Genomic DNA, 27,267 nt, shown 5'->3' with positions numbered 1-27,267 from the left:
GAGCATCCATGAGGCCATAAAAATAACAAGGTATTCCTAAAAGAGATTTCAAATTGCAGATTGTGCGAGAATGCTTTCTTGTCAGCACAAATTTTATGACATTTTATTAAGTGCTATGTATTCCTTGCCCTTCTGTGCTCTGTTCTGTACCTCAGAGAACTACACTTTCCTGAGTCCTTTGCTGTCTACATTCCTGAATAAATTTGGCCAATGGAAGGTACTGGCCAAAGATCTGAGGGCAGGAAGAGGAGACAAGCCTTCCTCCTCTCTCTGTCTCTCTCCCTCTCCTTCTCTCTCTCTCTCTCTCTGTCTGTCTCTATATCTATATCTGTCTCTGTCTCTCTAGCTGAGTTTCTGCTGCATCTCATCTGTGAGTCAGTTCCCCTAGAGAGTCCCTGCTTCCCTGGCTCTGGATCCCACCAAGGATGCCTGCCAAATGCCATCTTCTTCCAGCAACTTAGCTTCACTACTCCCTCCCTTTGACCCTCTAGTTTTCGGGTTGGACACATCTTCCTGTACATACTAACCTAGAGGTTGCCTCATAATTTCCTTAGTAGTTTCTCATCTCTTCAATAAAATTTGTACCCATTCCCTATATTAAAAGTCCTCTATTTGAAACATGTTAGTTTATATTTTCTAACTCAGCCCTGGTTAAGTGCCCACCCCAATGAAAACACAAATCTTTTGAAGACATTAACTGATAAAACAATGAAAAATTTTGAGTGAGCTTCATTCAGTTTAAACTTGTCCTCCTTACATTAACTTATTAGAAACTTACTGTTTAGTAGGGGGGACAGAAAACAAATTTAGGAAACACAAATAGGAAAACTTCAATTTGTGATACAATACTCTGGAGCAAAGTAAACTGTTTTCTGTTACAAATAATTACTCATGGCCTGGTGAGAGAGTTATTTTATATTGAATGGTAAGAAAGTCTCTCTGAAAAATATGAAGTTTGAATTTAGATTTGAAAAACCAGAAAGATCCATTCTTGTGAATAACTGAAGTAAGAATGTTCTAGGCAGAGGAAACAAGCTAATGGAAAAGCTCAAAAATGGGAGGTATCTGAAGGTCAGTATAGCTGGCACAAAATAAGCAACAGAGCGAGAGACGCTAAGAGATAGGTAGGAACCAGCTCCTTCAGGGCCTTGTAAGGATGGAAAAGAGATTAGATTTTATTGTAAGAATCACGGGAAGTCATTGGAGAGTCTCTTAGCTTAGCCTGCTATAACAAATTAACATGGACTAGATCACTCAAACAACAGAAGTTTATGTCTCACAGTTCTGGAGGTTGAGGAGTTCAAGATCAAGATATGGGCCAATTTGGATCCTGTTTTGATCCCTCTTCCTGACTTTTCACTGTGTGCTCACCTGTCAGAAGGAGATCATCTCTCTGTGTCTCTTCTTATAAGGACACTAATCTCATTCACAGGGACCTCACCCTCATGAGCTAATAACCTCCCAAAGACCCTAACTCCCAAAACCAAAACATTGGGAATTAGGGCTTCAACATATGAATTTGAGGAGACTCATTAAGTCCATAGCAGAGAGTTTAAAATTGAGGGATAATAACACCTCAATTGAAAATTTAGAAGATCTGTCTGGCTGCTGAGGGGACAAAGCACAGGACCTGGAGGTAGGAGGAGGCCAGAAAGTGGCAGTGAAACAGGGAGACAAATTAGATTTCCAGGGGTCTCTGGCAGAGAAGATATGGCTTTGTTTAAAGTGGAGTATAAGGATAAACTGGAAAACAATTGCTACAAATAATGAACATGACTTAGATCTTCACTGGCATATTAAGATTATTTTCTAAATAAAGCACACTTTAATTTTATTAGTATATTAGTGAAGGACATCATATAAAGCTAGTACCGTCAAAGAAGACATACAGTTGATGAGATCAAAGTGAAATTCAATTATGATGTCCCTATTACTTTTTAGGGTAAAAAGCCAAACAATTCAGTTTTATCCCAGCCTGTAAAGTAGAGTGCTGCATGATGGAGGAAATGTTTTACAGGAACTGGAAAGCCTGGTAGTATAATAAGTGAATAATATTCAGGATAGTGAAAGAATAATATTCAGAATAATAAGATATCTATACAGGCATCAGTATCCCTTGATTCACAGGCTCACAAATTATGGAACAATGTTAATACATACTTTATTTTCTAGGTCAGTTTCTTTCTGTCTTTCAATTACCTACCTACATATTAAATTAAAAGCACTCTTTAAAATGGTTCTGGTCTCTTTATGATTCACATTGCCAAAAGAGCCCTAAGTGAAACCAAATTAATTTCCCATGAGATTATTTAGTTTCAGTAGTTCATCTTTCTAGCTTCTGGCTTGTTCTGATATTTAATGCTGGCTCAGGTGAGTTTTTTAATATCTATGGAAAGAGGTAAAGCTTGACACAGGACAAGAGAATGTCTCTGCAAATGACTAATATCCTTTTATTACTCCACACTCATTTTTTAAAGATACAAAAAGGAAGTGAACTTTTATAATTAATACTTTTCATAATACTTTTTTTAATTTATAGAAATTTCTAATTGCTCAGGAGGGAAAAAATGAACTATTTCCTAAAACTCCTTTCAGTGTTAACAGATGGGTTAATATATCTAAATCGGTTTCTAGAAGGCTATTGTTCATATATCAGAACAGTTAGCCACCAGGTTGAAGTGGTCTTTATTTTAAAGTTGAGTTTTAGAGCTACATGATTTCTGCTAAAACCTATGGAATTTAGCATGTAAATATTCCATTCGGGAAGCCATTATTGAGGTGGCCGCATGCTTGTGAATTCTGCTTTGTTTTGTTTTAATGTGATATTTAGGAAGATAGTAAGATCAGAGAAGAAAAAAGCTGAGAATAATATCAGAGGGTTACTGTATGCCATACACTGAAGTCGTTTACATGTATTGATTCATCTAATCCTCACACCTTCCATGAGTCAAGTAATGACATTACCTACATTTTAACAGATGAGGAAAATGAGATACAGAAAGCTTCAGGAACTTGTTCAAGGTCACAGAGCTATTTACGAAATGGCTCCAGCATGTGCTTTTAATTACTATGCTTACTGCCTCTCAGAGTTAGATGGGTTTTTTATGGCGTATTTTATTTTCCATATTTTATTATTCAAAATCATCTTTATTTCCTACCAATAGTTACTGAAATCTGGTTCTTTAAAAGGTGCTTTTCATGTTTCCGGTTCTACATATTGTAGTTTTCAGTATAAATTTGATTTGAATTACAAATGTAACAAAAAACAAAAAAAATGGTGTAACAGTTATTTAAATCGTCCTCCTAAATGTGTTCCCTAAATGTGCAGTGTGTGTAAGGTGGTGTGGGATATGCTTTCAGTATTTCTTTTTCCTATAATTGCCTGTGGGACATACCATTTAATCCTTTTGTGCTGCTGCTTTTGATGATTAACTTGTGAATGAGCTGTTCACCACAGATAAGAGCTACCAGACTACATCCTCTTTGTCAAACTGATCCAGGCCTCCTCTGGTCAGTTTCGGAGTCCTCCTGGGTTTGTCATTAGAACTATAGCTGTCCTTTTAGAAGAGTTGGACCTTTCAGGGACCCATTTTCTAGGATAAATGCAGGAGGAACTTCTGTTTATTCCCTGTGATGCTTCCAGGCACATGAACTTCAGAATGGGAAGTTTAGCAGAGAAGGAAAAGAGTCTCACTTCAATTCAGCCTTGTTTCTTAAATGCAGGATGACCTTGGGCCCTCTGGGGGATGGTGCAGAAGCACAGTGCACCAGCAAGGGTCAGGTACTACGAGATATTCTGGAAAGGACCTCTGATACATCAATCAGCAACTACCCTTATCACTATATATAATAATATAATCAGAAATAATTAAATAATGAATCAATGAAATATTGTGTATGAACAGTTCCTAGTTAAAAAAGGAAATACATTTTAGATTTACATTCATTTAATCAGGGCACTAGGTTACCACTTAGTGCAATGAAGTAATAATTTACAAAATGGTAACCTGTGTTAAGGACTTGCCCCAAAGGTTCTGGTTATTACCGTGAGATGTTACCACATAGATGAGGACCTGGCCCATTTCTTAATTATCACTAGTGCTCTAGAAATTCTTCCAGTGATATGTTGAGTAAAAAGAGAAAGGAGAAAAATGTTAAGTTTCAAAAAGGAAAAAATATATTTTAAAAAGTTGAATATGTACTTGTATTCATATAGAAATATATATACAAAATTAAATAGATACTAGTTTGTATGGCATATGCTTAAGACAATTTACACATCAGATTTTTTGCTTAATCCTTTTCTTTATTATTAGTGCTTAATATAACAATGCATTTTTTATGATGTTATGTTATTGCAAAAGTTGTTGAGAGGCTCTATCAGTATTTGGTCAATAATTTTATTCCTTTTTTATATGCATTTTAACTGTCCCAGACTAACCAGTTCTCTCTCATTCCTGTCACATGCTAAACCTCATGGGCATTATTTCCACAAGTGGTGGTACACTGCTTATCAAAGGCAGCTTTTGAGAACAACATTAGATAGTGTTTAAAAGCAGAAACAATAATATATGCAGATATCCCCAGGCATAAAATGTTGGAGGTGTGTGTAGGAGTCACTGAGCATACTTAGCAAATGTCTGCCCTTTAAACAGACTTGTGGAAGCTCTAGATTATACCCTACATTTGAGCATTTCATACTAATTTAGCATAAACATGGCTAGTAATGTACTAGAGCAGTAATTCTCAACATGTCACACACACTGCTGTGTTGCAGTCATTTGTAAGATGTGACACAGGTAATATGCAAGAACAGTAGTTAAAATGAACCCAATTACTTTTTAGTGATTTCCTCCCTTTTTGAGTATAGAGATTCAAGATTCTCCCTATATTATATCAGTGTGCTGTATTTAATCTGACAGGTCTTATTGAATAGAAGAGAAGAAAGGTAAGGTTGTATCTGATGTGTCAGGCATTTTGTCAAGCAGTTTGCATGACCCTCAGGACCATGTGATGAGGGACACTGAGGAGAGTGCGTCAAACACAACATATCATCCATCACATAGTGAGAATCATGAGCTTATGTTAACCACTTAGCAAAGGTGGGCACACAGACCTTGACAGCAAAGATACTTGGGTAGGACAGATATAGGGAACGATGCTGACATGTGCTGTGTATCTTTTATTGTAGATAATAGAAATATAAGGATGGTAAAAAACGTTGCTTCAAGTTTCTATTAAAGTATAAATTATCAGGCTGGGATGGCACTACATGAAATGCAAAGGGTGACACTCAGAAGGAGCTAATCGAATATGACCTTCAAATTAGACTTTCCCTTTAGAGTATAATAAAAGCAGGAAAAGAAAAGTGACCTCAAGTTGAAGAGTTATGCTGCTAAAAATTAAAAACAAGTCACCATTTTAGGACAGAGAGATGGGAATTTGCAAAAGAAGGTATTTCTTACCCCTGCCTACAAGCAGGCTAAGTGCAAAGTCACCTTGAGAAAGAACCAAAAGTCAGCTTCGCTTAGAAGTCTGGGTCCCAAGCTGAATATTGCTTCTTAAAAAAAAAAAAAAAAAAAACAGAACAAAACAAAACAAAAAATTTAACAGATTCATAGTTAAAGCAACTTTTCTTTTACATTTTTATTTTGTGAAATCTGTCAGTCTCTATTTTCTTTATAGATTTTGGCCTTAATACTTTGCTTAGGAAGCCCTTTCCTGTCATAAAATAAAATATTCTCATTTTTTTAAGTTATCTTATAATTTTGATTTTTTAGATTTAACTAATTCATCCACTTATAATTGATTTTGCATGTGTATGATGAGAAGTTAGAAATTCATGATTTTCTTTCCAAATAGGAAGCTCGTTCTTCCAACATCACTGATTCAGTACTCTGTCCTCCCCCTGTTGATTTGACATGCTTTCATAATATGTTAAGTTCATATACGCATTTGTAAATTTTCTACAGATGTATGAAAGAATGGTTGTTTCTTCATTGGATGCAAAGTTAGATGCACAGAGAGATGATAGAAACACAGAGATAAATTCAATCATAATCCTGTACATCCTTACTCACTGTTATCTACTTAATTTGTCAATTTAGGGAAAAAAGGTATTTTAAGTTCCTCCAGTATAAAGTCTCAGTTTGTCTTTCTGTTCTTATTGGTCTCAGCCCTTATATTTCAAAGCCATATGGTTGAATGCATGAAGATTCAAGACAGTTATAGGTGCTCAAGGAATTATAACTTTTATGAATATTAACTACCTCCTTTATATTTTCCTGAAATCTTATTTTGTCTGTTAATAATATGGACATTCTTACCATTTAAAAAATAAATGCCCTGGGCATATATACACTACCAAACATAAAATAGATAGCTAGTGGGAAGCAGCCACATAGCACAGGGAGATCAGCTCGGTGCTTTGTGACCACCTAGAGGGGTGGGATAGGGAGGGTGGGAGTGAGGGAGATGCAAGAGGGAAGAGATATGGGGATATACGTATATGTATAGCTGATTCACTTTGTTATAAAGCAGAAACTAACACACCATTGTAAAGCAATTATACTCCAATAAAGATGTTAAAAAAATAAAAAGAAATAAATGCCTTAACATCTTACTCATCCCTTTATTTTCAACAATCCCATGACTCTTGACTTTAGTTATGTCAGTTATAAACAGCATATGGCTGGATTATTTTTTTCCGTAATCTGAGCTTCTGGTTTTTTTTAATAAATCAATTCAGTCCTTTCACATATGTACAAAACGTTTTTCGTGTGTGTTTTCTATTAGTCTTTTTCTTGTTTCATTATTTTCCCCTTTACCTCTGCCTTTAATTTGTGATTGTATTTCCTTTATTACTCCTTATTCCCAGTGTTTGTAAGTTTTAATTGCTGTATCTTTTTTCTAAAGTGGACATTTAATTTTTAGTAAATCTATTCAAAATATTTATCCATTTTTATTGAAAATTAATTGCATACTTCTAACCTATCCACCCCTCAAATAAAAGAAGACCGTTGGCAAAATTTTACTGACCTGGCTCATCCTCCCAAACAGCTCTATGACTTACTAAAATTTGTTGGAACATTAGATTCATGGTGTAAATAATTCATCTACTCCCCTGGCAATCGTATTCTTTAAAATGCCTTAGACCTCACCGGTGTATAATTATCAAGTAAGACTATATGTTTTACAGTTACCTTTGCTCACTACTCTTTATTAATTCCTCTGCAGTCCACTATATTGGATTCTTTTTGTTTGATATGTATATCAGTTTGCTCAGGGCTGCCATAACAACATATCACAAACTGGGTAGCTTAAACAGGAGACATTTATTTTCTCACAGTTCTGGAAGCTGGTGGTCCAAGATCAAGGAGTTGGCAGTTTTGATTTCTTCTGAGTCCTCTTTCCTTTGCTTGCAGATGTTTGCTTTCTCACCATGTCCTGGTCTTTCCTCTACGTGGGTGCATTTTTAATATTTGCTCCAGTGTACAAATTTCCTCTTCTTATGAGGACACCAGCAAGATTGGATTAGGGTTCACCTTAAAGGCCTCCTTTTAATTTAATTACCTCTTTAAAAGCTCTATCTCTAAATACAGTCACATTTTAAAGTACTGGGGTTTAGGGTTCAACATATGAACTTTGGAGGGTCACATGCAGCCCATAGCATGTTTTATTCATAGGTATTTCAGAAACAGTGCATGGCTGGTAAGCTTTTTGAGTTCCTGATAGGCTGAAAGAAACATATCATGGATCCATACTGGAAAGATAGTTTGGGTATGAACTTCTAGGTTCAAAATTATTTTTCCTTAAGTAATTGAAGGCACTCCTGCATTGTATTCTAATGTCCAGTGTCTATCTGCCATGTAGAAGACAGCTGTCTGACTGATTATTTCTCCTCCAGGATTTTCACATGTCCTACTTTTCTCGCAGGAAGTGGGTAAAATATTCTTTTAATCCTTGGTGTTGATAAATTCTCCTGGGAATTTGATGGGCTCTCATCATTTTTCACCTCTGGGAGGTTTTCATCTGTAATTTATTTAATTATTTCCTTCTAAAGACATCTATTAGACTGATGTGGAAACTTCTGGATCTATCCTTGCTATCCCCTACCATATATTCTCAAAAGTTTCATCTCTTGGTCCTCAGACACTGTGGTCTTGGGAGGATCGCTTGGTTTAGTTTTCCAGTTCACTTTGTGAAATTTAATCTGTATCGATTTTGCTATGCAGTTCATCTCTGGGGGCTTTGCTTTAGCAATCATTTTGTTAATTTCCAAGATCTCTGAATGCTTCTTTTTCATATTAGTTTGTTCTATTTTATAGATATGATGGACACTTGAATCTCTCAAGGGAATTAATTACATTTCTTTATATATTTCCCCATTTATTCTATTAGCAGTTGTTCTCATGGTGTTCAGTACTGGTCTCAATTTAATTTCTGTCTTTCAGAATTTTCCTCAACTCTCAGGTTACTTACTATTGGTTTTCTATTCATATATGTGGATGAGTCTAGATTGGATAATATTACCATGTGTATTTTATTGCATCAGACCTAGCAGTGAATATGCATTCTAATTCAAGATCTCCAGTTTTATTGCTCTGGTGTAAAGAAGGAGATGCATTTTCTAGTGGACTTACATTTCTGATGTACTTCTGGCTTGTTTATTTGTTGAGGGAGGTACAAGTACTTTGTGGCAGTCACAAGGCCACCACCTCACTTCTTTGGTCTCAGTGCCCTTTCGTGAAAACTCCTGTGTTAGATCTCCCATGCCAGTAGTATTTATCCACCCTGTGTGTCCTAAGTATGAATGCCTGCATCAGTAACTCCTAACATATGGACTGATCTGGCTTTTTATGGAGTTCTTTGATTAATTATGAGCTAGTGACACATGCATAGCTTCTTCTCTATGCTGTCCACCTCTTAGAGTTATTCCAGAATTCCACTGGGAACAGTCACTTTTTTGTTGGTCTTTTTTTCACCTGTAGATGTTTGCAAGTTCCTCAGTTTTGTTTATGTAATTTCAACCAACAGTTTCCCTTTGGTTTAAAACTTCCAGAAAGTCCTTACTATTTTTGTATGTTGGTAGATGTGCTCCTGATTTTCCTGTGCTTCTGTGGATTTCTTTCAGTATTTTTCCTGTCTTTGCAGTGGAACATTCTTGAGGTGTATAAGTAAACATATGTTTTCAGTTAACCATCAGAACCAGGAACCATTTTTCCAAATATTTACAATTTTGCAGAATACACTAAAAAAAGTAAACTCCCCCCCTTTTTTTTTTTTTTTTTTTTGCTATTTTACAGTCTAAACTTTCCTTCATTTTGAGAGAAGGTGTTTTGAAGGCATTTTGGTAGTCTGTACAGTGATTAGTTGGGAGAAAAATCATGGAGGTATCAGGCTAACACTGAATGCTACACAGGTCATTCTACTGTTGAGAAACATTTGGTTGGTGCTTTATTTCTGATTACTCTCTTTCAAAGAATGTGAAGTTAATGTTGTAGAGCTAAATACAAGTCAGCCACTTCAATTTCCACATGCATAGTAGCTGTAATTTTTCTCAGCTCTTCTTCCTCTGATACAGCCAGTGATGTTTTTTTGCAAACAAGTGATGTTCAGGAAAGGCAGTCAACTGGAAACCTATGTCCTAGACCCAACTTTCTAAGTTGCTAATGACTAGAAACTTAGAGAGTTTCTAAAGCTCCCTGGTTCTCATTCCCCTTATTTACAAGCACCCTAGTGATGCATTTGTAAAAAATCTGAAAAACCTGAAATTGTGCCCTGAAATCATTTTTTTAAATCCCATGAATGTGTCAGCTCGTTATGGTGAAATTGCCTAGTTAACTTTCTTATTAATATGACTCATCCCACTATATTAACTCTTTTTTTCTGAATGGATGATATGTGATATGTAATAGCAAGCTCTTGAATAATAATAAAAAGGAAATGTATTTAGTCTTGATACTTACTTTATATACATTATTTTAATTTAAACCTAATAACAGATGTATCAGGAAGATATCAATATTTCTTCCATTCAACAAAAGAGAAATCAAAGCTTGAAAAGATTACATAATTTAGCCTAAGACATCCAGTTAGTATTGGCAGAGCCAGGATTAGAATCTGGGTCCTAGCCCCAGACCATAACACTGTTCAGCCTTCTTAGTTATAGGGAGGTAAAACCCTGAAGGAAAGTTTTATGCTTTTTAAATATGATAGAGGGACCAGAAATTCCTCCTTTTACCGCAAATATTCACCAGCCAATTTGGCTGGTCCTTTATAGTTTGAACAGGGTTTTCATGTCAGTGAACTCATTTAATTTGCTCTGAGATGTTACAGAACAAACTGGATTCCCTTTTTCCCATCTCCAATGAGAAAGGCAAAGAAAGAAAGAGTGATCTATTTCCTCAGCCTTTAGGGACAGAGCTGAAATGTAGATTGTTCTGAAGTTGAAATTCTGATTATTCTAAGGTTTTTTTTTTTTTTAAATCATCCATTCTCCTACTTACCTATGGTGTATTTTTAAATTTTAAGACAGCATAGCTTATTTATAACTCATTGACTGCCTAACCCAGAAAGAAAATTGTGGTGATGTTTTAGTGCGAACAAGGAGCTATTTGTAAAAAATAGTGATTAGGGTATTGCTAGCTCTCACGGCAGTACCTGAATAATCCTGATTTTTATAAGTAGATATGTTTTCTTTATCAGATAAAATGATGAATTTGCCAAGGTAGAACTTGTGCAGTGAGAAGCAATGAGAATGCTGCTTCTACTTCCACCACTGGTCAGCGAGTTACTTGGTCTCTAGTCCCTGTAAAGTTTTTGACTAGACGATCTCCAGGATCCTGTCCAACTACAAAGTTCTTAAATCTTTAGCTTTTTCATTCTTTAGCCAATGTTTACTGAGCCCCTATTATGTACCTGGCAGTGTTCAAGGCATACATAAATAAACAAAACAGACAACTCCCTTAAAATTTATGTCATAATGGGGAAACTGCCATTAAACAGCAGGAAATGAGATCAGTGAGTAAGCTGAGTAGTCTTTTTCAAGACTCTGTGACAAACTAAAGCAGTGTAAGAGGATTAGTCGGGCTGGGTATGGTCAGAGTGAGCCACTTTAAGGGTGTAAGCTTAGAGCAAACGCTTGAAGGAGGTGAGGCTGTGAGCCATGCAGATACGGGGCCCGGAGTGGGAGAACAGACAGAGAGAAAAAAACAGTACAAAGACCCAAGCCAGGAGTGTTCGTGGGGTTTAGGGAGATGGACAAAGGACTCTTGTGGCTAGAGCACAGGGAGGGAGGAGAGAGTAAGAAAACACAGAGGAAGGGGAATGGGGAGAGGTCTTGAAAAGACTTTTATACCATTGGAAGGACATTTTTATTACCTTTGTTGTGGAACCCAGTTCTAGAAAGTTGCTATTACTGAGTTCTTAAGTGCCTCCTTTGATAGCTTAATATACCTGGTACTCTGATAATTCTTGCCTCTGATCAGGCAAAGGAGCTTGGTCTTAAAGAGGGTGTTGGGAAAAGGAGCTGACATTGGCAAGCTTAGAGGTGATGTGCCACCTGACTTTTTTAAATGTCCAAAGTTGTAAATAGAATGTGTGATGGAAAGAGGGTAGGGAGGAAAGAGAGGGTGAGTAAATATGTTTAGAAGACCAAGTGACCATTTGAATAATTGCTTTAATTGGCATTGAAATGGATGAGGCAATTGTGTTTTTCCAACAGAATAGGCAATTGAGTGAATCAAAGCAAATCAGGAAAATTCCACACTAGCTCTGTCATTCTCTACTGTGTATATTTTGGGTTTTTAAAAATATTCTTCAGATTCATAGACTTTATTTCTTTTAGCAGTTTTAGGTTTACAGAAAAATTGAGCAGAATGCCCAGACGGTTCCTGTATACAGTACCCACTCTCATTACCCCTAGCTCCAAGTTTTCGCTATTATTAACATCTTGCATTACTCTAGTATATTTGTTACAGTCAATGAGCCAATATTAGCTCTTTATTATTAACTAAAGTCCATAGTTTCCATTAAGGTTCACTCTTCATGCTGTACATTCCATGGGTTTTCACAAATGTATAATGATGTGTACCCACAGTTTCATACAGAATAGTTTCACTGCCCTAAAATTCCACTGTGCTCAATCTATTCATCCTTCCCTACCTCTCCCACACTTCTGGTAACCATTGATCATTTTTTACTGTGTCCACAGTTTTATCTTTTCCAGAAATTCATATAGTTAAAATCATACAGTCTGTAGCCATTTTAGATTGGCTTCTTTCACTTAAAGATATGCGTTTATCCATGTCTTTTTTGTGGCTTGATAGCTCACTTCTCTTTTATCACTGAATAAGATTCCAGCATATGGATGTACCAAAATTTAACTATTCATTTGTTGAAAACCCTGTTGGTTGCTTCCAAGTTTTGACAATTATAAATAAAGCTGCGATACACATTAATATGGAGGTTTTTGTGTGGATATAAGTTTTCAAATCCTTTGGGTAAATATCAAGGAGTGCAATTGCTGGATCATGTGGTAAGGATGTGTGTAGTTTTGTGAGAAACTGTCAAACTGTGTTCTAGAGTGGCTGTACCAGTTTGCATTTACACCATCAATGAAAAAGAATTCCAGTTGCTCCTTGAGAAAATTTGGTATTTTCAGTGATTTGGATTTTAGCCATTCTAATATGTGTTATAATTGTTTTAATTTGTATTTCTCTGATGATGTATGACGTTGAACATTTTATCCTATGCCTATTTGCCACCTGTATTGCTTCTTTAGTGAGGTATCTGTTGGACATTTTGTGTATTTTTAAATTGGGTTGTTTGTTTTCTTATTTTTGAGTTTTAAATGTACTTTGTGTATTTTGTAGTAGTCCTTTATCAGCTATGTGTTTTAAGATATTTTCTCCAATTTCTGGGTCATCTTTTCATACCCATAACAGTGTCTTTCACCGAGCAGAAGCTTTTAATTTCATTGAGGTCCAATTACCAATTTTTTTATTCATGGTTCATGATTTTGGTTTTCTATCTAAAAAGTCATTGCAAAACTCAAGATCACCTGTAGTTTCTTTTATGTTATCTTCTAGATGTTTTACAGTTTGCAGTTGACATCTAGGTCTGTGAACCATTTCGAGTTAATTTTGGTGAAACATGGACGCTCTGGATCTAGATTCACTTTTCTGCACGTGGATCTAGTTGTTCTAATACCATTTGTTGAAAACACTAACCTTCCTCATTGAAATGCCTTTGTTCCTTTGCCAAAGATCAGTTGACCATATTTATGTGGGCCTGTTTTGGGCTCTATAGTCAGTTCCTTTGATCAATTTGTCTATTCTTTCACTAATACCACACTGTCTTAATTAATGTACCTCTATAGAAAGTCTTACAGTCAGGTAGTGTCAGTCCTCTGACTTTGTCCTTCTCCTTCAATACTGTGTTGGCTATTCTAAGTATTTTGACTTTCCTTATAAACTTTGGAATGAATTTGTCAATAGCCCTGAAATAACTTGCTGAGATTTTGGCTGGGATTGAATTCAATCTATATATCAAGTAGGGAAGAACTTACATCTGGACAACATTGAGTCTTCCTCATGGAATATCATCCATTTACTTAGTTTTTTCATCAGTTTTGTAGTGTTCTTCATATAGACCATGTACTTTATTGTTACATTTATATTTCTTTTTTCAGCTCTAATATAAATGGTGTTATGTTTTTAATTTCAAATCCAACTGTTCATTGCTGGAATATGTGAAAATAATTGACTTTTGTACATTAACCTTGTATCCTACAACCTTGCTATAATTGCTTATTAGTTTCAGGAGTTTTTTCATTGTTGTTGCATCTTTGAAATTTTCTACATAGACAGTCATGTCACTTGCAAACAAAGACATTTTTATTTCTTTATAATCAATATACCTCTTATTTCCTTTTCTTCTCTTATTGCATTATGTTGGTTTTCCAGTACAGTGTTTAATAGAAGCAGTGAAAGCAGACATCCTTCTTTGTTCATAATCTGAACAGGAAAGTCTCCAGTTTCTCACCATATACCAGGCAAAAGTGATTTAAAGAACTCCAATTTCAGACACATATTGAAAAATATATATATTTAACTTTAAATATATTGAAAAAGAAGCTTATAAGTATCTGAGTTGGATAGCACAAATTAACTACTATGGTAAGACTGTAAGACTGAGCTAAGATTTTTCTGCTGTACACGAAACAATGCCTGGTACTCAACCAAAACTCAATAAATATTTATTAACTGAATGAATGAAATGGTAAATGAATGTGTGATGACAATGAAAACCAGGACTCAGAACATAAAACATCTATGTTCTTCATTAAAAAATAAAAATAAAAACTGGTGACATAAAAATAAGAATGAGATTAGCTATAGGTTCTTTGTAGGATGTTCTTTACAAGTTGAGGAAGTTCCCCTCTATTCCTAGCTTCTTAAGAGTTGTTATGAATGGATGTTAAAATTTGTCATATGATTTCTCTGCATCTATTGATAAAATTATATGATTTTTCTTCTTTAGCTTGATGATATGATAGATTACATTAATCGATTTTCTCATGTTTACCAACTTAACATACCTGAAATAAATTCTACCTCATGGTTGTGTATAATTCATTTATACATTGTTGGATTCATTTTGATAATATTTTGTAGAGGATTTTTGCATTTATGTTCATGGAAGATATTGGCCTGTAGTTTCCCTTTCTAGTAGTCTCTTTGTCTGATTTTGGTATTAGGGTAAAGCTGGTCTCATAGAATGAATTTGGAAATGTTTCCTCTGCTTCTATTTTCTGAATACAACTGTAGAGAGTTGATACCATTTCTTCCTTAAAATTTTGGTAGAATTCACCATCAAACCCATCTGGGCTTATTGCTTTCTCTTTTGGAATGTTTATTAATGATTGATTCAATTTCATTAATAGATAAAGGCCTATTCACATTATCTGTTTTTCTTGTGTGAGTTTTCATAGATGTGCTTTTCAAGGAATTGATCAATTTCATCTAGATTATCAAATTTGTGGGCATGGAGTTGTTAATAATTAATAACCCTTTATTATTCTTTCAGGGGATCAATGATGATGGCTACTCTTTCATTTCAGATATTTATATTTGTATCTTCTCTCTTTTTTTCCTTAGGTAATCTAGCTAGAAGTTTATCAGTTTTATTATTCCCTTCCAAGGACCAGTTTAAATTATTGATTTTAGATCTTTCTTACTTTCTACTTTATGAATTTAATTCTGTGAAATTTCCCTGTAAACATGGCTTCACTATCCCACAAACTTTGATTAATTATATTTCCATTTTCATTTGGTTTGAAATACTTTTAGTGTTTCTTGTGACTCCTTCTTTAACCCATGTTTTATTGAGAAGCGTGTTGTATAATCTCAAAAGTATTTGGCCTTTTTCTTCAGCTATTTTCCTGTTACTTATTTCTAGTTAAACTCCACTGTGATCTGAAAGGATACATTGTATTATTCTATTCTTTTAAATTTGCTATAGTGTGTTTTATGACCCAGATGTCTTCAATCTTGGTGAGTGTTCCCTATGAGTCTGAGAAGAATGTGTATTCTGCTGTTTCTGGATGACGTAGTCTACCAATGAATTAGATCCAGTTGATTGATGTTATTCAGTTCAACTATGCCCTTACTGATTTAATGCCTCCCGCTCTGTCAGTTACTTATAGAGGGATGTTGAAGCCTTCAACTGTAAAAGTGTATTCATCTACTTCTCCTTGCAGTTGTACCACTTTTCAAGTTGTACAGTTTCAAGTATTTGATGTTCTGTTGTTGGGTGCATACACATTCGGGATTGTTGTCTTCTTAGAGAATTGACCACTTTCTCATTGTGTAATGCCCTCTTCATCCATAATAGTTTTCTTTCTCCAAAGTCTGTTTTGCCCAAAATTAATATAGCTTTTCCAGCTTTCTGTTCATTAGTATTAGCATGGTATATCTTTCTCCATCCCGTTACTTCTAATCTACCTGTGTCTTTATATTTAACTAAAGTTTCTTATAGACAATACATAGTTGAGCCTTGTTTTTTAATCTACTCTGAGAACCTCTGTCTTTTAATTGGTATATTTAGAAAACAGACATTTAAATTGATTATTGATAGTTGAGTCAATACCTAGCATATCTGTTACTGTTTTACATTTGTTAACTTTGTTCTTTTTGTGTGAATGTGTCTTATACTCTTTTTTGCCTCCTTTGTTTTAAATGAGCATTTTTTATGAGTCCTTTTTTCTCTTCTCTTAGCATGTCTTCTTTTTAAACCCTTTTTTTGTTTGCCCATGAGTTTGCAACATGCATTTACTAATAATCCAAGTCCACTTTCAAATAACACTATACCACTTCATGAGTAGTGCAAGTACACAATATTCTCAATTCCTCCCTCCCTTCGCTTATAATGTGCTGCCATACATTTCACTTGCCCAAAAGCTAAAATCACAGAATACATTCTTGTTACTATTATTTTGACTAAACAATTATCTGCTACATCAATTAATAATAAGAAAAGTAAAATATTTTATTTACCTTTATTTATTCCTCTCTAACACTCTTCTTTTTTTTATGTAATCTGATTTTCTGACCATATAATTTTCCTTTTCTCTAAGGAATTTCTTTTAACTTTACTTGCAAGACTGATCTACTAGCAAAAAATTTCCTCAGTTTTTATTTGTCTGAGAAAATCTTTCTTTCTCCTTTATTTTGAAGGATAATTTCGCTGGATATGGAATTCCAGGTTGGAGTTTTTCTTTCGTCACTCTAAATATTTTGTTTCACTGTCTTCTTGTTGGCAAGTTTTCTGAAGAGAAGTCTGATGTAATTCTTATCCTTGCTGCTCTATAAGTTGTTTTCTCCCTCTGGCTTCTTTCATTAGATAGATTCTTTCTAACCTTTGATTCTCTGAAGTTTGAATATCATGTGCCTCAGTGTAGACAAACTCTAGTGCTGGTATTTATCATGTTGATGTTCTCAGATCTTCCAGGATCCATGGTTTGTTGTCTATCATTAAGTTTGGGAAAATATCATTTATTATCACTTTAAATATTTTTTCTGTTCTTTCTTTCTTTCCCTACTGGTATTCACATTATGCATGTTATACCTTTTATAACCATTCCACAATTCTTGGATAGTCTGTTCCATTCTTTTGTTTGTTTGTTTTCTGCATTTCAGATTTGGAATTGTCTATTGACATATTTTCAAGCTCACTGATTCTCTCCTCTGCTGTGTCCAGTCTGTTGATGAACCCATCAAAAGCATGCTTCATTTCTGTTAGAGTGGTTTTTTTTTTATTTCTAGCATTTCCTTTTGATTCTTTCTTAGAGTTTCCAGTTCTCTGCTTACGTTGTCCATCTGTTCTTCCATGTTGTCCACTTTTTCCATTAGAGCCCTTAGCTTATTAATCATACTTGTATTAAATTTCCTGTCTGATAATTTCAACATCTCCACCATACCTAAATCTGGTTCTGATGCTTAGTCTGTGCCTTGACAGCCTGACATGATATACTGGGTAAAAATTAGGGCTTTAGTATGAGGTTTTATGTTCATCTGGCTAGAGGTTAAGCTGTGTTTGCTGTTTGCTCTAACTGTAGGATCAGCGCTAATTTTCCCTTTTGTCCTTGTTTTTGTCTCCTCTGCTGTCTTTGGGTTTCCAGAGATATTTCTTCCTAAATAAGGTCTACAATGTACTGTTCTTTAAGTTGAATCCCCGTATTATTACATAGAAGCCCTACGTATATGTTGGTAAGTTGTGGGGTGAGAGAAAGCTCTCTGTAGGGCTACGATTAGTTCTCAGTCTTTTAGTGAGTCCTTTACTACCCCTGGGTTTTATTCTTTATAATTTCCCCTCGTATTTTTACTTTTTTCACTCCTTAGGTAATACAGGAAGACTAGAGGGAGCTGATTTGGTAATTTCCCCCTGCATGGAAAACTACCAGGGGCTGGAGTTGGGTATTTTCTTTTCCCCAATTCGGTTAGGCTCTGATGAACCTAGTCAGTTAAGCTTTTTAAAATAATTTGTCTTTCGGGTAGGCCTTGCTAAGAAGAACAGAATGCTCTGGGTATATTTCTGGGTATATTTTCCCCTCCTACTGCCAAAAAATTGAGGGAAATTTTTCTGTGATTTTTCCCTGTGAGGACCTGATAGGACTCCTGGATATCTAACTCACAAAAGTTTGGAGATCCTCCCCACTGCCCCCTGCCACCCAAGATTTTTTAACTTTCAAATTTGTCCACAGTGAGTCTCCAGCAATTCATCAACTACAGTTTAGGCTTTTTGACCTCATTACTGGTCCCCACAGGGGTTTCTGTCCCTTGGTTTCTGCTTTAGTAAGTTGTGATTCTCAGCATCTGCCTGTCTCTCTCTCCAGTTTTGGAGGCAGCAGTTATGATGGCTCTGTGACCTCAATTCACTGAAGAATTTAAGAAGAGTTGTTGATTTTCAGTTTATTCAGCTTTTCTCTTGTTGTGAGGACTAGACTAACAATTTCCAAGCTCCTTACATTGCTGTCCTGGAGACTAGAGTTCTGTGCTGTACACATGTAATGAATTGTTTAACCTCTGTCTACATTTCTAACCCCAGATCTGTAAAGGGAAGTTAATAGTCTTACCCTACATCTACACGTGTGGTAGTGTTCATATAACATAACATATGTGAATGTTCTAAATTTTATTAATATGGGCAATATTATTGTTATATCTATCCTTTATTAAATGAATGTAAAGCCTATAACCTCCCTTTTGGGGGAAATTTCCCTTTTCATTACTTTTGATTATTTTCTTTCCTCTCATATAAAATTTGAGTGTTTTCTAATGAAACCATGAGAAATTGTGCACTGCTAAGGATTAAGCACAGTTCAGTTCACTGCTTTGCCCTATCTGTAGTGATTAAAGAGCAAACACCTAGCAGAACAGCTGAGAGTAACTGAGGGCCAAGTAAAGCCAAGGTTTCCTCTCACTGATGCATTTTACACCCTAACTTTAATGAGCTAAGTATGTGATGAAATGGATAAATGTTTCCGTTATCTAAAAGTGTCCATTCAGAGTCTCTAAATCAGCACTGGGACGTGCCTTCAATGTTTCAGGAACCTCGAGACTGACTAGTTGCAGGAGAGGAACTTTAGGAAAAGCTACTGATAGAGTTCTTTTAATTCTTTACCTGGACAACGTAGATACATGGATACTGTTGAGGAAGCTGGTCTCTAAGAGCCATACTCTTCTGGAATTTAATCATCATCACCCATATTTTCTATTACCTGTTGCTGAGTGTTTTCCTCCAGAGGAATGTTCATTCTAAATAAATGCTGAGGAGTTGCTTTCTCAAATCCTTGACATAAATTTAACTGGTTAATGTTATAATATTTGTATTTAAATGGTATAATATTATTTTATTCTGACTATCTATGTTTTTGATTTAGCAAGTCCTCTTTAAGTTTTTCCTACCCTACATTATAAGCTTGGATTATAATATCACCTTTGAATATAATATAAACTTAATTATAATATCAATATATAAACTTCATTATATCTTTATATATTATTTGAATACATTTTGCTTTTATAATAAAAATCATGGTAACAATGGTTCTTTTACAGTATATAATGTTAACAATTATTATATTAATGGTGATTGTTCAACCAAAATGTAGAATATCAAAATAGAAGTAACCAGATTATTTATCTAGCAGTTGATTTTTAGAAAGCTATTTCAAATAATGTTATTATTGCAACATGAATTGCTTTTCAGTAAAATTTGCGTAATAAAATACAAAATTAGAAACAAATGAATTTAGAATTAATTAGTTTTGAAGACATTAGCCACTTTAATTTTTCAAAGTGATAGTTGTTTAAAAGTTTTTTAAAATAATACTTTGCTGAGCATTATCATATACATACACACAAAAAAAGTGTCAGGAGACAGTGAATATTATTTCTGTTGAAAGGCAAAAAATACATACCATAATTTTAGTCTTTAATGGGTGTCCCATTGGCTATAAATAAAATCCAGCATTAAAAGGAGCCCATAAATGATTCTTCTAGTTTTTCCAATGGCCGTTGTAGCTACAAAAATCATTTTACATGACATGCAGTTGTTCAATTTAATACACTGGTTGTTCCATAAATACATATTACTATTGAAACAACTAATGAACTTGTCAAAAAGTTCTGTTGAAATTAAGTAGTGTGTTAGTAAACTCAACCAAAATTAATTTGGACTGTAGTAGGATGAAATAATGGGATAAAAATAGGTTGACATATACTGGAGAGTTAATGCTCATGATGAGAGGGTACAAGAGCGATGGCCAGGAGATGTCATGATGGGGTTTTGAGAAGTAGAGTAAAAAGAGAATGGAAGGAAAGGGAATTTGTCAAGAGCATGTAGGATTGATTGAAGATTAAAAAGACTGAAAGCAGAGAATAAAATGAGGTGTTAAAACAATAAAAATGATATGTTAATAAATAAAATACATGTATGCTAGAGTTTTAGATAAAACCAGAAAAGACTGTTTTATATTTTCATGAAATTTGGTGTTCTGAGATGATTTTCCCAGAAAAATAGTTATAAAATAAATAAAACAAAGCTATTTCTTTTTAAATCTCTGTGATGTAATCCAGGATTTATGCAAAAGGAGGGCTCAACTTAGTTTGATTTTGTAGAGTTGTCCTGTTATCAAGGTCAGTCAGAAGTTTCATACATATTTATTTTTAACTTTTAAAAAATGGGGAAAATTTGTATGAATTTGAAAACTAAGTATTCACTAAACCTTGGAGCTGAAGACTCTTTGGGGTGAGTGTTTGCTTATGTGTGAGAGGGGAAACAGTCAACTGACCCAAATTCCTTTCATATTGAATCTCAGCTTATTTTATTTTTCAAGAAATCAAATATGAAAGGTAATTTTTACTTAAGAACTGTCTGCTTTTCCAAAATGTTGGTGTTAAAGTCTCACTTTTCAGGTTTCCAAGCTTCAGGCAAGTTTTTCTTTCTTTCTTTTTTTTTTTAGTCTGTCATCTTGATTTATTTTTGGTATTATGTTTAATGTCCATTAAGAGTTGGATTTTTGACTTGACCTTAGACTTTTTGTAGTGGTGCACATTGGCAATATGCTTAATTTCTGGTCTGAATTATTTAGTGGTTTTTGGTAAGACTCCTAGAATGTCAATATAGTATCATGTGTAACAGAATGAGTGATATTGTCCTCTCCTTCTAATAGTATAAATTTTGGATAGATTTTTATAGGATAAATTATCTGTAGATAAATTTTGACACTAAGAAAAAAGTGAGGAAGTAAGATTTTTAAGTAAAGGGAAATGTCATTGAAGAAAAAGAATATTGCAATAGAAGAAAATTACTATCCATGAGTTTTCTTTACTCTGAGTCATTTTTCCCTTGTAAAAGAAAGGATTGTATAAGTGATTGCTGAAGTACCTTAAAAGTACATTATATATGTATAATATATATGTATATATTATACATATGTATAGCAACTAGGAAATGGTAATCATAAAATTTGGTGCAAAAAAATGTAGGAAAGTATCTTTTCAACTTTATTTTTTGTTGTTTAAATAGATTTTTTTGAAGAGCGCTAGGAAATGTCTGTTTTTGTTTTGTTCTGAATTGTTTTTATTGTTTAAAAAAAGATCAGAACTTGTCATGGTGGTTGGTTTCAAAACAAGCCCTATTTCTATTTCTCTTCCTTTTGAATCTGTTAGTCCTTATACTTTAAAAAGTCCTGAATATTGATGTTAGTTAATTCAGGTAGATTTTCTGTCTGTCAAAATGTTAAATGTTTTCCACAGATTGGTTTCTGAAATGACTTGTTTACTCTCATATTCATTTATTATGAGGATTTTCTACAGTAACACACCTTAGTCGAGATGGATGAAGTTTTTTTAAATGGTGAAAAATTCTAGTTGTACACCTCCACCAGCTTTTTAGATACTTGAGATAGTTACAGTTTGGGGCCATGTCTAATTTGGTACACAGAAATCGATATGTCAAAACTAAACAAAGGTCTAACTCACCAAAGGAAATATAACATCCATAGTCTCACTTTATAACCACAGCTTGCCTGAGTATAAGCTGGATCTTGCCCACTATGTTATAGAACAGATTGTACATCAAGGATGATTAAAAGTATTATTATTGAGCTGTCGCATTGCTAGATTCCATTCTTTCATCACCAACCTGGATGCCCATATGCCTCTAACATACAAACAATGAAGAGTTGATTTTTCTCTGTTTGTTTCTTTTTCTTCCCCATTTTTAGGTGTATACTGTTGAGGAACCTGGACTAAACATCCTGGTGTGGTCAGTGATTGGCAATAAAAGAACCGGTTGGAGGTATGGACATGTACCTCTCTCCAGTAACAGTCCATTTAAGGTGGCATTTGAAGCTGATCTGAGTGGAAAAGAGAACATCTTTATTGCCCTTGATGACATCTCCTTTACCCCAGAATGTATATTTGGAGGTAAGCCACCCCTTCAGAAAACAGGATGTGCAAGGATTGTTTTAAATATCTGAATATAGAAGAATGGGGAATTTCTGAGGCATTGCATTTCTTTTCACATCCAGTCCTACTCATACATTGTAGAAAGAACAGTATGTACTGTCGGAGGTAAAGTTTTTCTCCACATGAAACTTTATCATGAAATTTTCATATCCTCTAGACAAAAAAATAGCTTAGACTAAAATTCTTTAAGAAACCCAGAGAAAATTTAGTTCCATCAGTATAGCTTTATTGTCTACTTTCTTTATTTCCAAAGGTTCACAACAACTGCATGAGGTAAAGATTCCTCTGTTCACCTGTCATCTTCCAGACTGTCTTTTCCATCCATATTAGCTTTTCCCTTTCCCTGGGCCATTTCCCTTCTGTTTCTACACTACAATCTAGAACTCTTATTCTATTGCATAAAGAAAAAAAAAAATCTTGTCAGTAACTTCTTTTCTTAGAAATCATCCCCTTAACTGAAATCTGAATTTCTAATGTTTAAGATGCTTCCATTTAAGTGGCTATTTGTTCTCTTATAAATTCTTCACATTATCAACATTAGAGAGTAGGGTCATTGCCTTTCAGACTATTCCATGCCTCTTTCAAAATTCTGTTCTTACAGCCTTTATTCAAAAATTTCTTCTCTTTTAAAGTCACACATCTGGGTTCTTCTTTTTCTCATGGTTTTCTACTGGATTCTAAATCCTGGGCAACCTCAACCTCCAAGTGAATCAAACTGTGTGAAACATTAGCCTCTTAAATTCTAGTCACTTTCATAAATATTTTTCCTCATTAACCAACTCCCATAGTTATATTCTGAATTTTATCTTCCCCTCTGAATATTTAGGGTTGAAAAATATAATCTAATCATTATGTCTCCTACTTTTTGAAAAATATTATCTAATCATTATGTCTTCTACATTTGTGTCTTCTACTCCTCCTAAACCTGTTTTCCAACGTAAGTAATAAGAAAAAATACAACTTTAGATTTGCAATGTTTCCTGTTTTTTTCCATAAAACAACCTCTTTATACTTTTCCCCTAATGGTCTCAGATTTAATGATCTAACACCTCAATTCCATTCTTAATCAAGCACTTTGAATTCTGTCCTATTTTTTTCATTTTAACATAAATTTGGGTCCTAACTATGTGCCAGGAACTCTGCTAAGTACTTTGCAAGTACTAACACATTTATTTATCAGACCATCCCTGTAGAATAGATACAAGTATCTAGCTCATATTCCGTATAATGGCTTTATCAATCTTTGAAATTGACTTACAGTAGCCGTAGCCATTTGCATTTTCCAAACTGCTACTGGTCATACTCATTGGGACCACTAAAAATTTCAACTTATCACGTTAGCTGGACTCCCAACAGTCCTAGATGCAGGTTTAGGACAATTCCCTGGCACTACTTTTCTACAACAATCCTCAAATCCTCACCTCTTCCTTGAACTTTCTTCACTCTGCCAATGTTCTTATATCCTTTGAACAGAAAATAGAGCCCGTTTATAATGAACTTCCTTAATTTTCTCTTTCCCTCTTCCAAATGTGCCTGTATCTGCAACCAAATTATTTTTGTCACCATTCGTCTCAGGAAAAAAACCCTTGAAAAATCCTGCTGAGAAATCTGCTGATAGCCTTATGGAGGTTCTTTTGTATGTGGCAAGTCACTTTGCTCTTGCTGCTTTCAAAATTCTTTATTTTCTTTGACTCTTAATGATTTAATTATAATGTGTATCTGGGTAGACTTCTTTGAGTTGATCCTGTTTGGGCACTTTTGAGCTTCATGAGTCTGGATTTCTATATCCTTTCCAAGATTTAGTATGTTTTTGGCCATTATTTCTCTAGGTAAACTTTCTGCCTTTTTCTCTTTCTCTCTTGTTCTCTGGAAATCCCATGATGCAGGACTCAAGCCAGGTCACTAGGCTGCCTCAGGGACCATGGTCAGATTGAAGCCAGCCGGCCTGTAACTGGGAGCACACACAGTGCTCCTCCTGGTTGCTGAGGGAGCAGGAACTGAACCGTGGCAGAGCAGGGTTGGAACTGAGTCACAGGACAGCTCCAGGGTCCACAGCCAGGACTGACGTCAGCGGGCCTGCTTCCAGGGGCACAAATGTGTGTAGGCAGGACTAACTCCTGGAATGCAGTAGAGCAGGCCTGGAACTGGGTCATAGGACTGCTGCAGGATCTGCAGTCAAGTCCAAGGTCAGCCGGCCTCTTAATGGGGCACAGACAGGCATGGTTCCTCCCACACCTCTTGACAGGTTGGGCTGGTTGTAGAACTGTGGCCAAGCATGGCTGTAGCTGAGTCCACTGGGAAATGGGGCTACTTTTGGTCTGTATCCAGGACCACTTTCAGTGAACCTGCCACCAGAGCATGGGCCTCCCTTCTCAAAGCAGCTTTCCCTGGTCTTGGGCTTCACCAGAGTTTCACAACTCCTGCCAGGATCCTAAAGCTCCCACAAAGGCACTTTTGTCCATGGATGGCTGCTAGTTTGTTGTTTGGGGTTGGAGGGATGTGAGCTAGGGACCTCCTATTCTACCATCTTTCTGATGTCACTCTCCTCACACGGAATTTTTAAAGGTTTTTTAAAAAGAAAAAAATAGTAATTATATATTTATGCCTCTGAAACGTTTGGTAAAAATGGTCTTTTAAGTGTTAGCACTTAACAAGGAAAACTTCATTTCCTAGTAATGCTCTATAAAGGAAGGATTATTATCACATAAAATTTAAAACTGATCAAATTTCAATGAAGTTCTCTCCAAATATTCTATTTTTATTGAATGAAAATGCCCAGGATGGGACACAATTTTCCAGTGGAATATAGTTGTAAAAAAATGTTAAAATTCAGATGGTACAGGGCCTTCTACAATGAATATTTGTTGAACAAAGCAAGAGAAAGATTAGATAAATGTTTCCAGTATTCATCTATGTGTGTCCTTCTTCATTCAGCTCTCAGAGAATGTGAAAAATTCTCTACCATCAAAACTATTGAATACTGCTGCTTCCATCTTTCCTTAATTAGCTCAATCTCGATTCAAGTGAACTAAACAGGCTAAATTAACTTAGATAATATTCTCCAAATCTATAATAAGACATCCAGATTTTTACATTTAGCATATTACATTTTCTGATGTCCAGATTAACATCCTAAGATTAAAAGCAGCATCTTAAATTTAAAAACTCTCAACTTCATTTCAACCTCATATTAGGTTTTTTGGTTGTTTTGACCATTCTCCCCACACACCCCCAATAAGATACACTCTCCCATAATATGAAGGGATGTAGAACTACAGCATTTGTCACCATAAGTTACCTGTAGTTTTCTTTCCATTTAGAAGATTGCCCTATAATGGCGACCCCTCCCCTACTCGACAGATCTTTAGTTTCTGTGTTATTACTTCTCTATCCTTCCTTTAATGACTTCTGGTTTCCCAGGGAAACATTTTCTAAATGGAGACATCCTTGATGCAATAAAGCATCTCCAGCAATTCTGAGTCAGCAGAGAAATGCATTTATTTTCATAGAGTCTGATTTTTTTAACCATGTGAGTTTCCAGGGTGGAAGGTGTTTTCTATTTTGGTTCTATAATTTGAAACAAGAAGGAACACATTTTTCTCCCTGGTGAAGAAACATTTTACAGGGATTGTAGGACATTGCTGCCTTTAAAACTATACAAGACATTGTACAGTATTTGAAGCAACCGTGAGTGAGAAAATGTAGCATACTTGAAGATATGATGCATATCTACAGAATTTTTTTCAGGAGTCTCATAAGGGGGCAAATACTAGTAGACACAGCTGGAAGGGGAATGATAGGTAGGAAGCAGATTATTTTGGTGTTCTGGGTTGAATAGTGTCCTTCTTCAAATCCATGGCCTTCCCAGGTCCTCAAAATGTGAGCTTATTTGGAAGTAAGGTCTTTGCAGATGTAATTAAGATGCGAGTTAAGATGAGGTCATACTGGAATAGGGTTGGCCCTTAATATAATATGATTGGTGTCATTCTAAGGAGAGGAGAAGGGACACAGCAACAGACACACAAGAAGAACATCATGTGATGAAGGAGGCAGAGATTGAAGTGATGCATCCCTGAGTAAAGGCATGACAAGGATGGCCAGGAAAACCAGAAGCTAAGAGAAAGGAATGGACTGGGTTCTCCCCTAGAGCCTTCAGAGATAGTGTGTCTCTGTCAGCACCTTGAATTTCAGACTTTTGGCCTATGCAACTGTGAGAGAATAAATGTGTATCATTTTAAGCCATCCAGTTTTTGGTACTTTGTTATGGCAGCCCTAGGAAACTAATACAACTGGGAACACTGATGTCTACTTTATAACAAAGAACTGGGTTCAAATTGTCATTAAAACACTTACTACCCATTTGACCCCATTTTTCTTATCCATGAAATGATTATCATCAAGATTTAGGAAATGTGTCTTTCCTGAAAAGAGTTGCAGTAACTAATTTTTTAAAATTTTTATTGGATGTAGTTGATTAACAGTGTTGTGTTAGCTTCAGGTATACAGCAAAATGAATCAGTTATACATATACATATATCCACTCCTTATTTTTTAGATTCTCTTTCCACATAGACCATTATAGAGTATTGAGTAGAGTTCACTGTGCTATACAGCAGGTTCTTATTAGTTATCTATTTTATATATCGTAGTGTATATATGTCAATACCAGTCTCCTAATTTGTCCCTCCCCCCACTTATCCCCTGGTAACCATAAGTTTGTTTTCTACAT

General features: G+C 35.2%; 1 protein-coding gene across 1 annotated transcript in view; it reads left to right on the top strand.

Moving 5' to 3' along the window:
* MALRD1 (MAM and LDL receptor class A domain containing 1) overlaps nt 1-27,267 on the top strand; it is a gene marked incomplete at both ends in the record, with an annotated part of 583,874 nt that overhangs the window by 432,591 nt on the left and 124,016 nt on the right. The window contains one exon of the mRNA XM_079699366.1: nt 22,295-22,496. Within this exon, the coding sequence (XP_079555492.1) occupies nt 22,295-22,496 (202 nt within the window). The remainder of the gene's footprint in view (nt 1-22,294; nt 22,497-27,267) is intronic.

Source organism: Hyperoodon ampullatus (genome assembly GCF_949752795.1).
Source record: "Hyperoodon ampullatus genome assembly, chromosome: 3".
NCBI classification, from domain to species: Eukaryota; Metazoa; Chordata; class Mammalia; order Artiodactyla; family Ziphiidae; genus Hyperoodon; species Hyperoodon ampullatus.
This window is presented reverse-complemented; position numbering and strand designations above follow the sequence as displayed.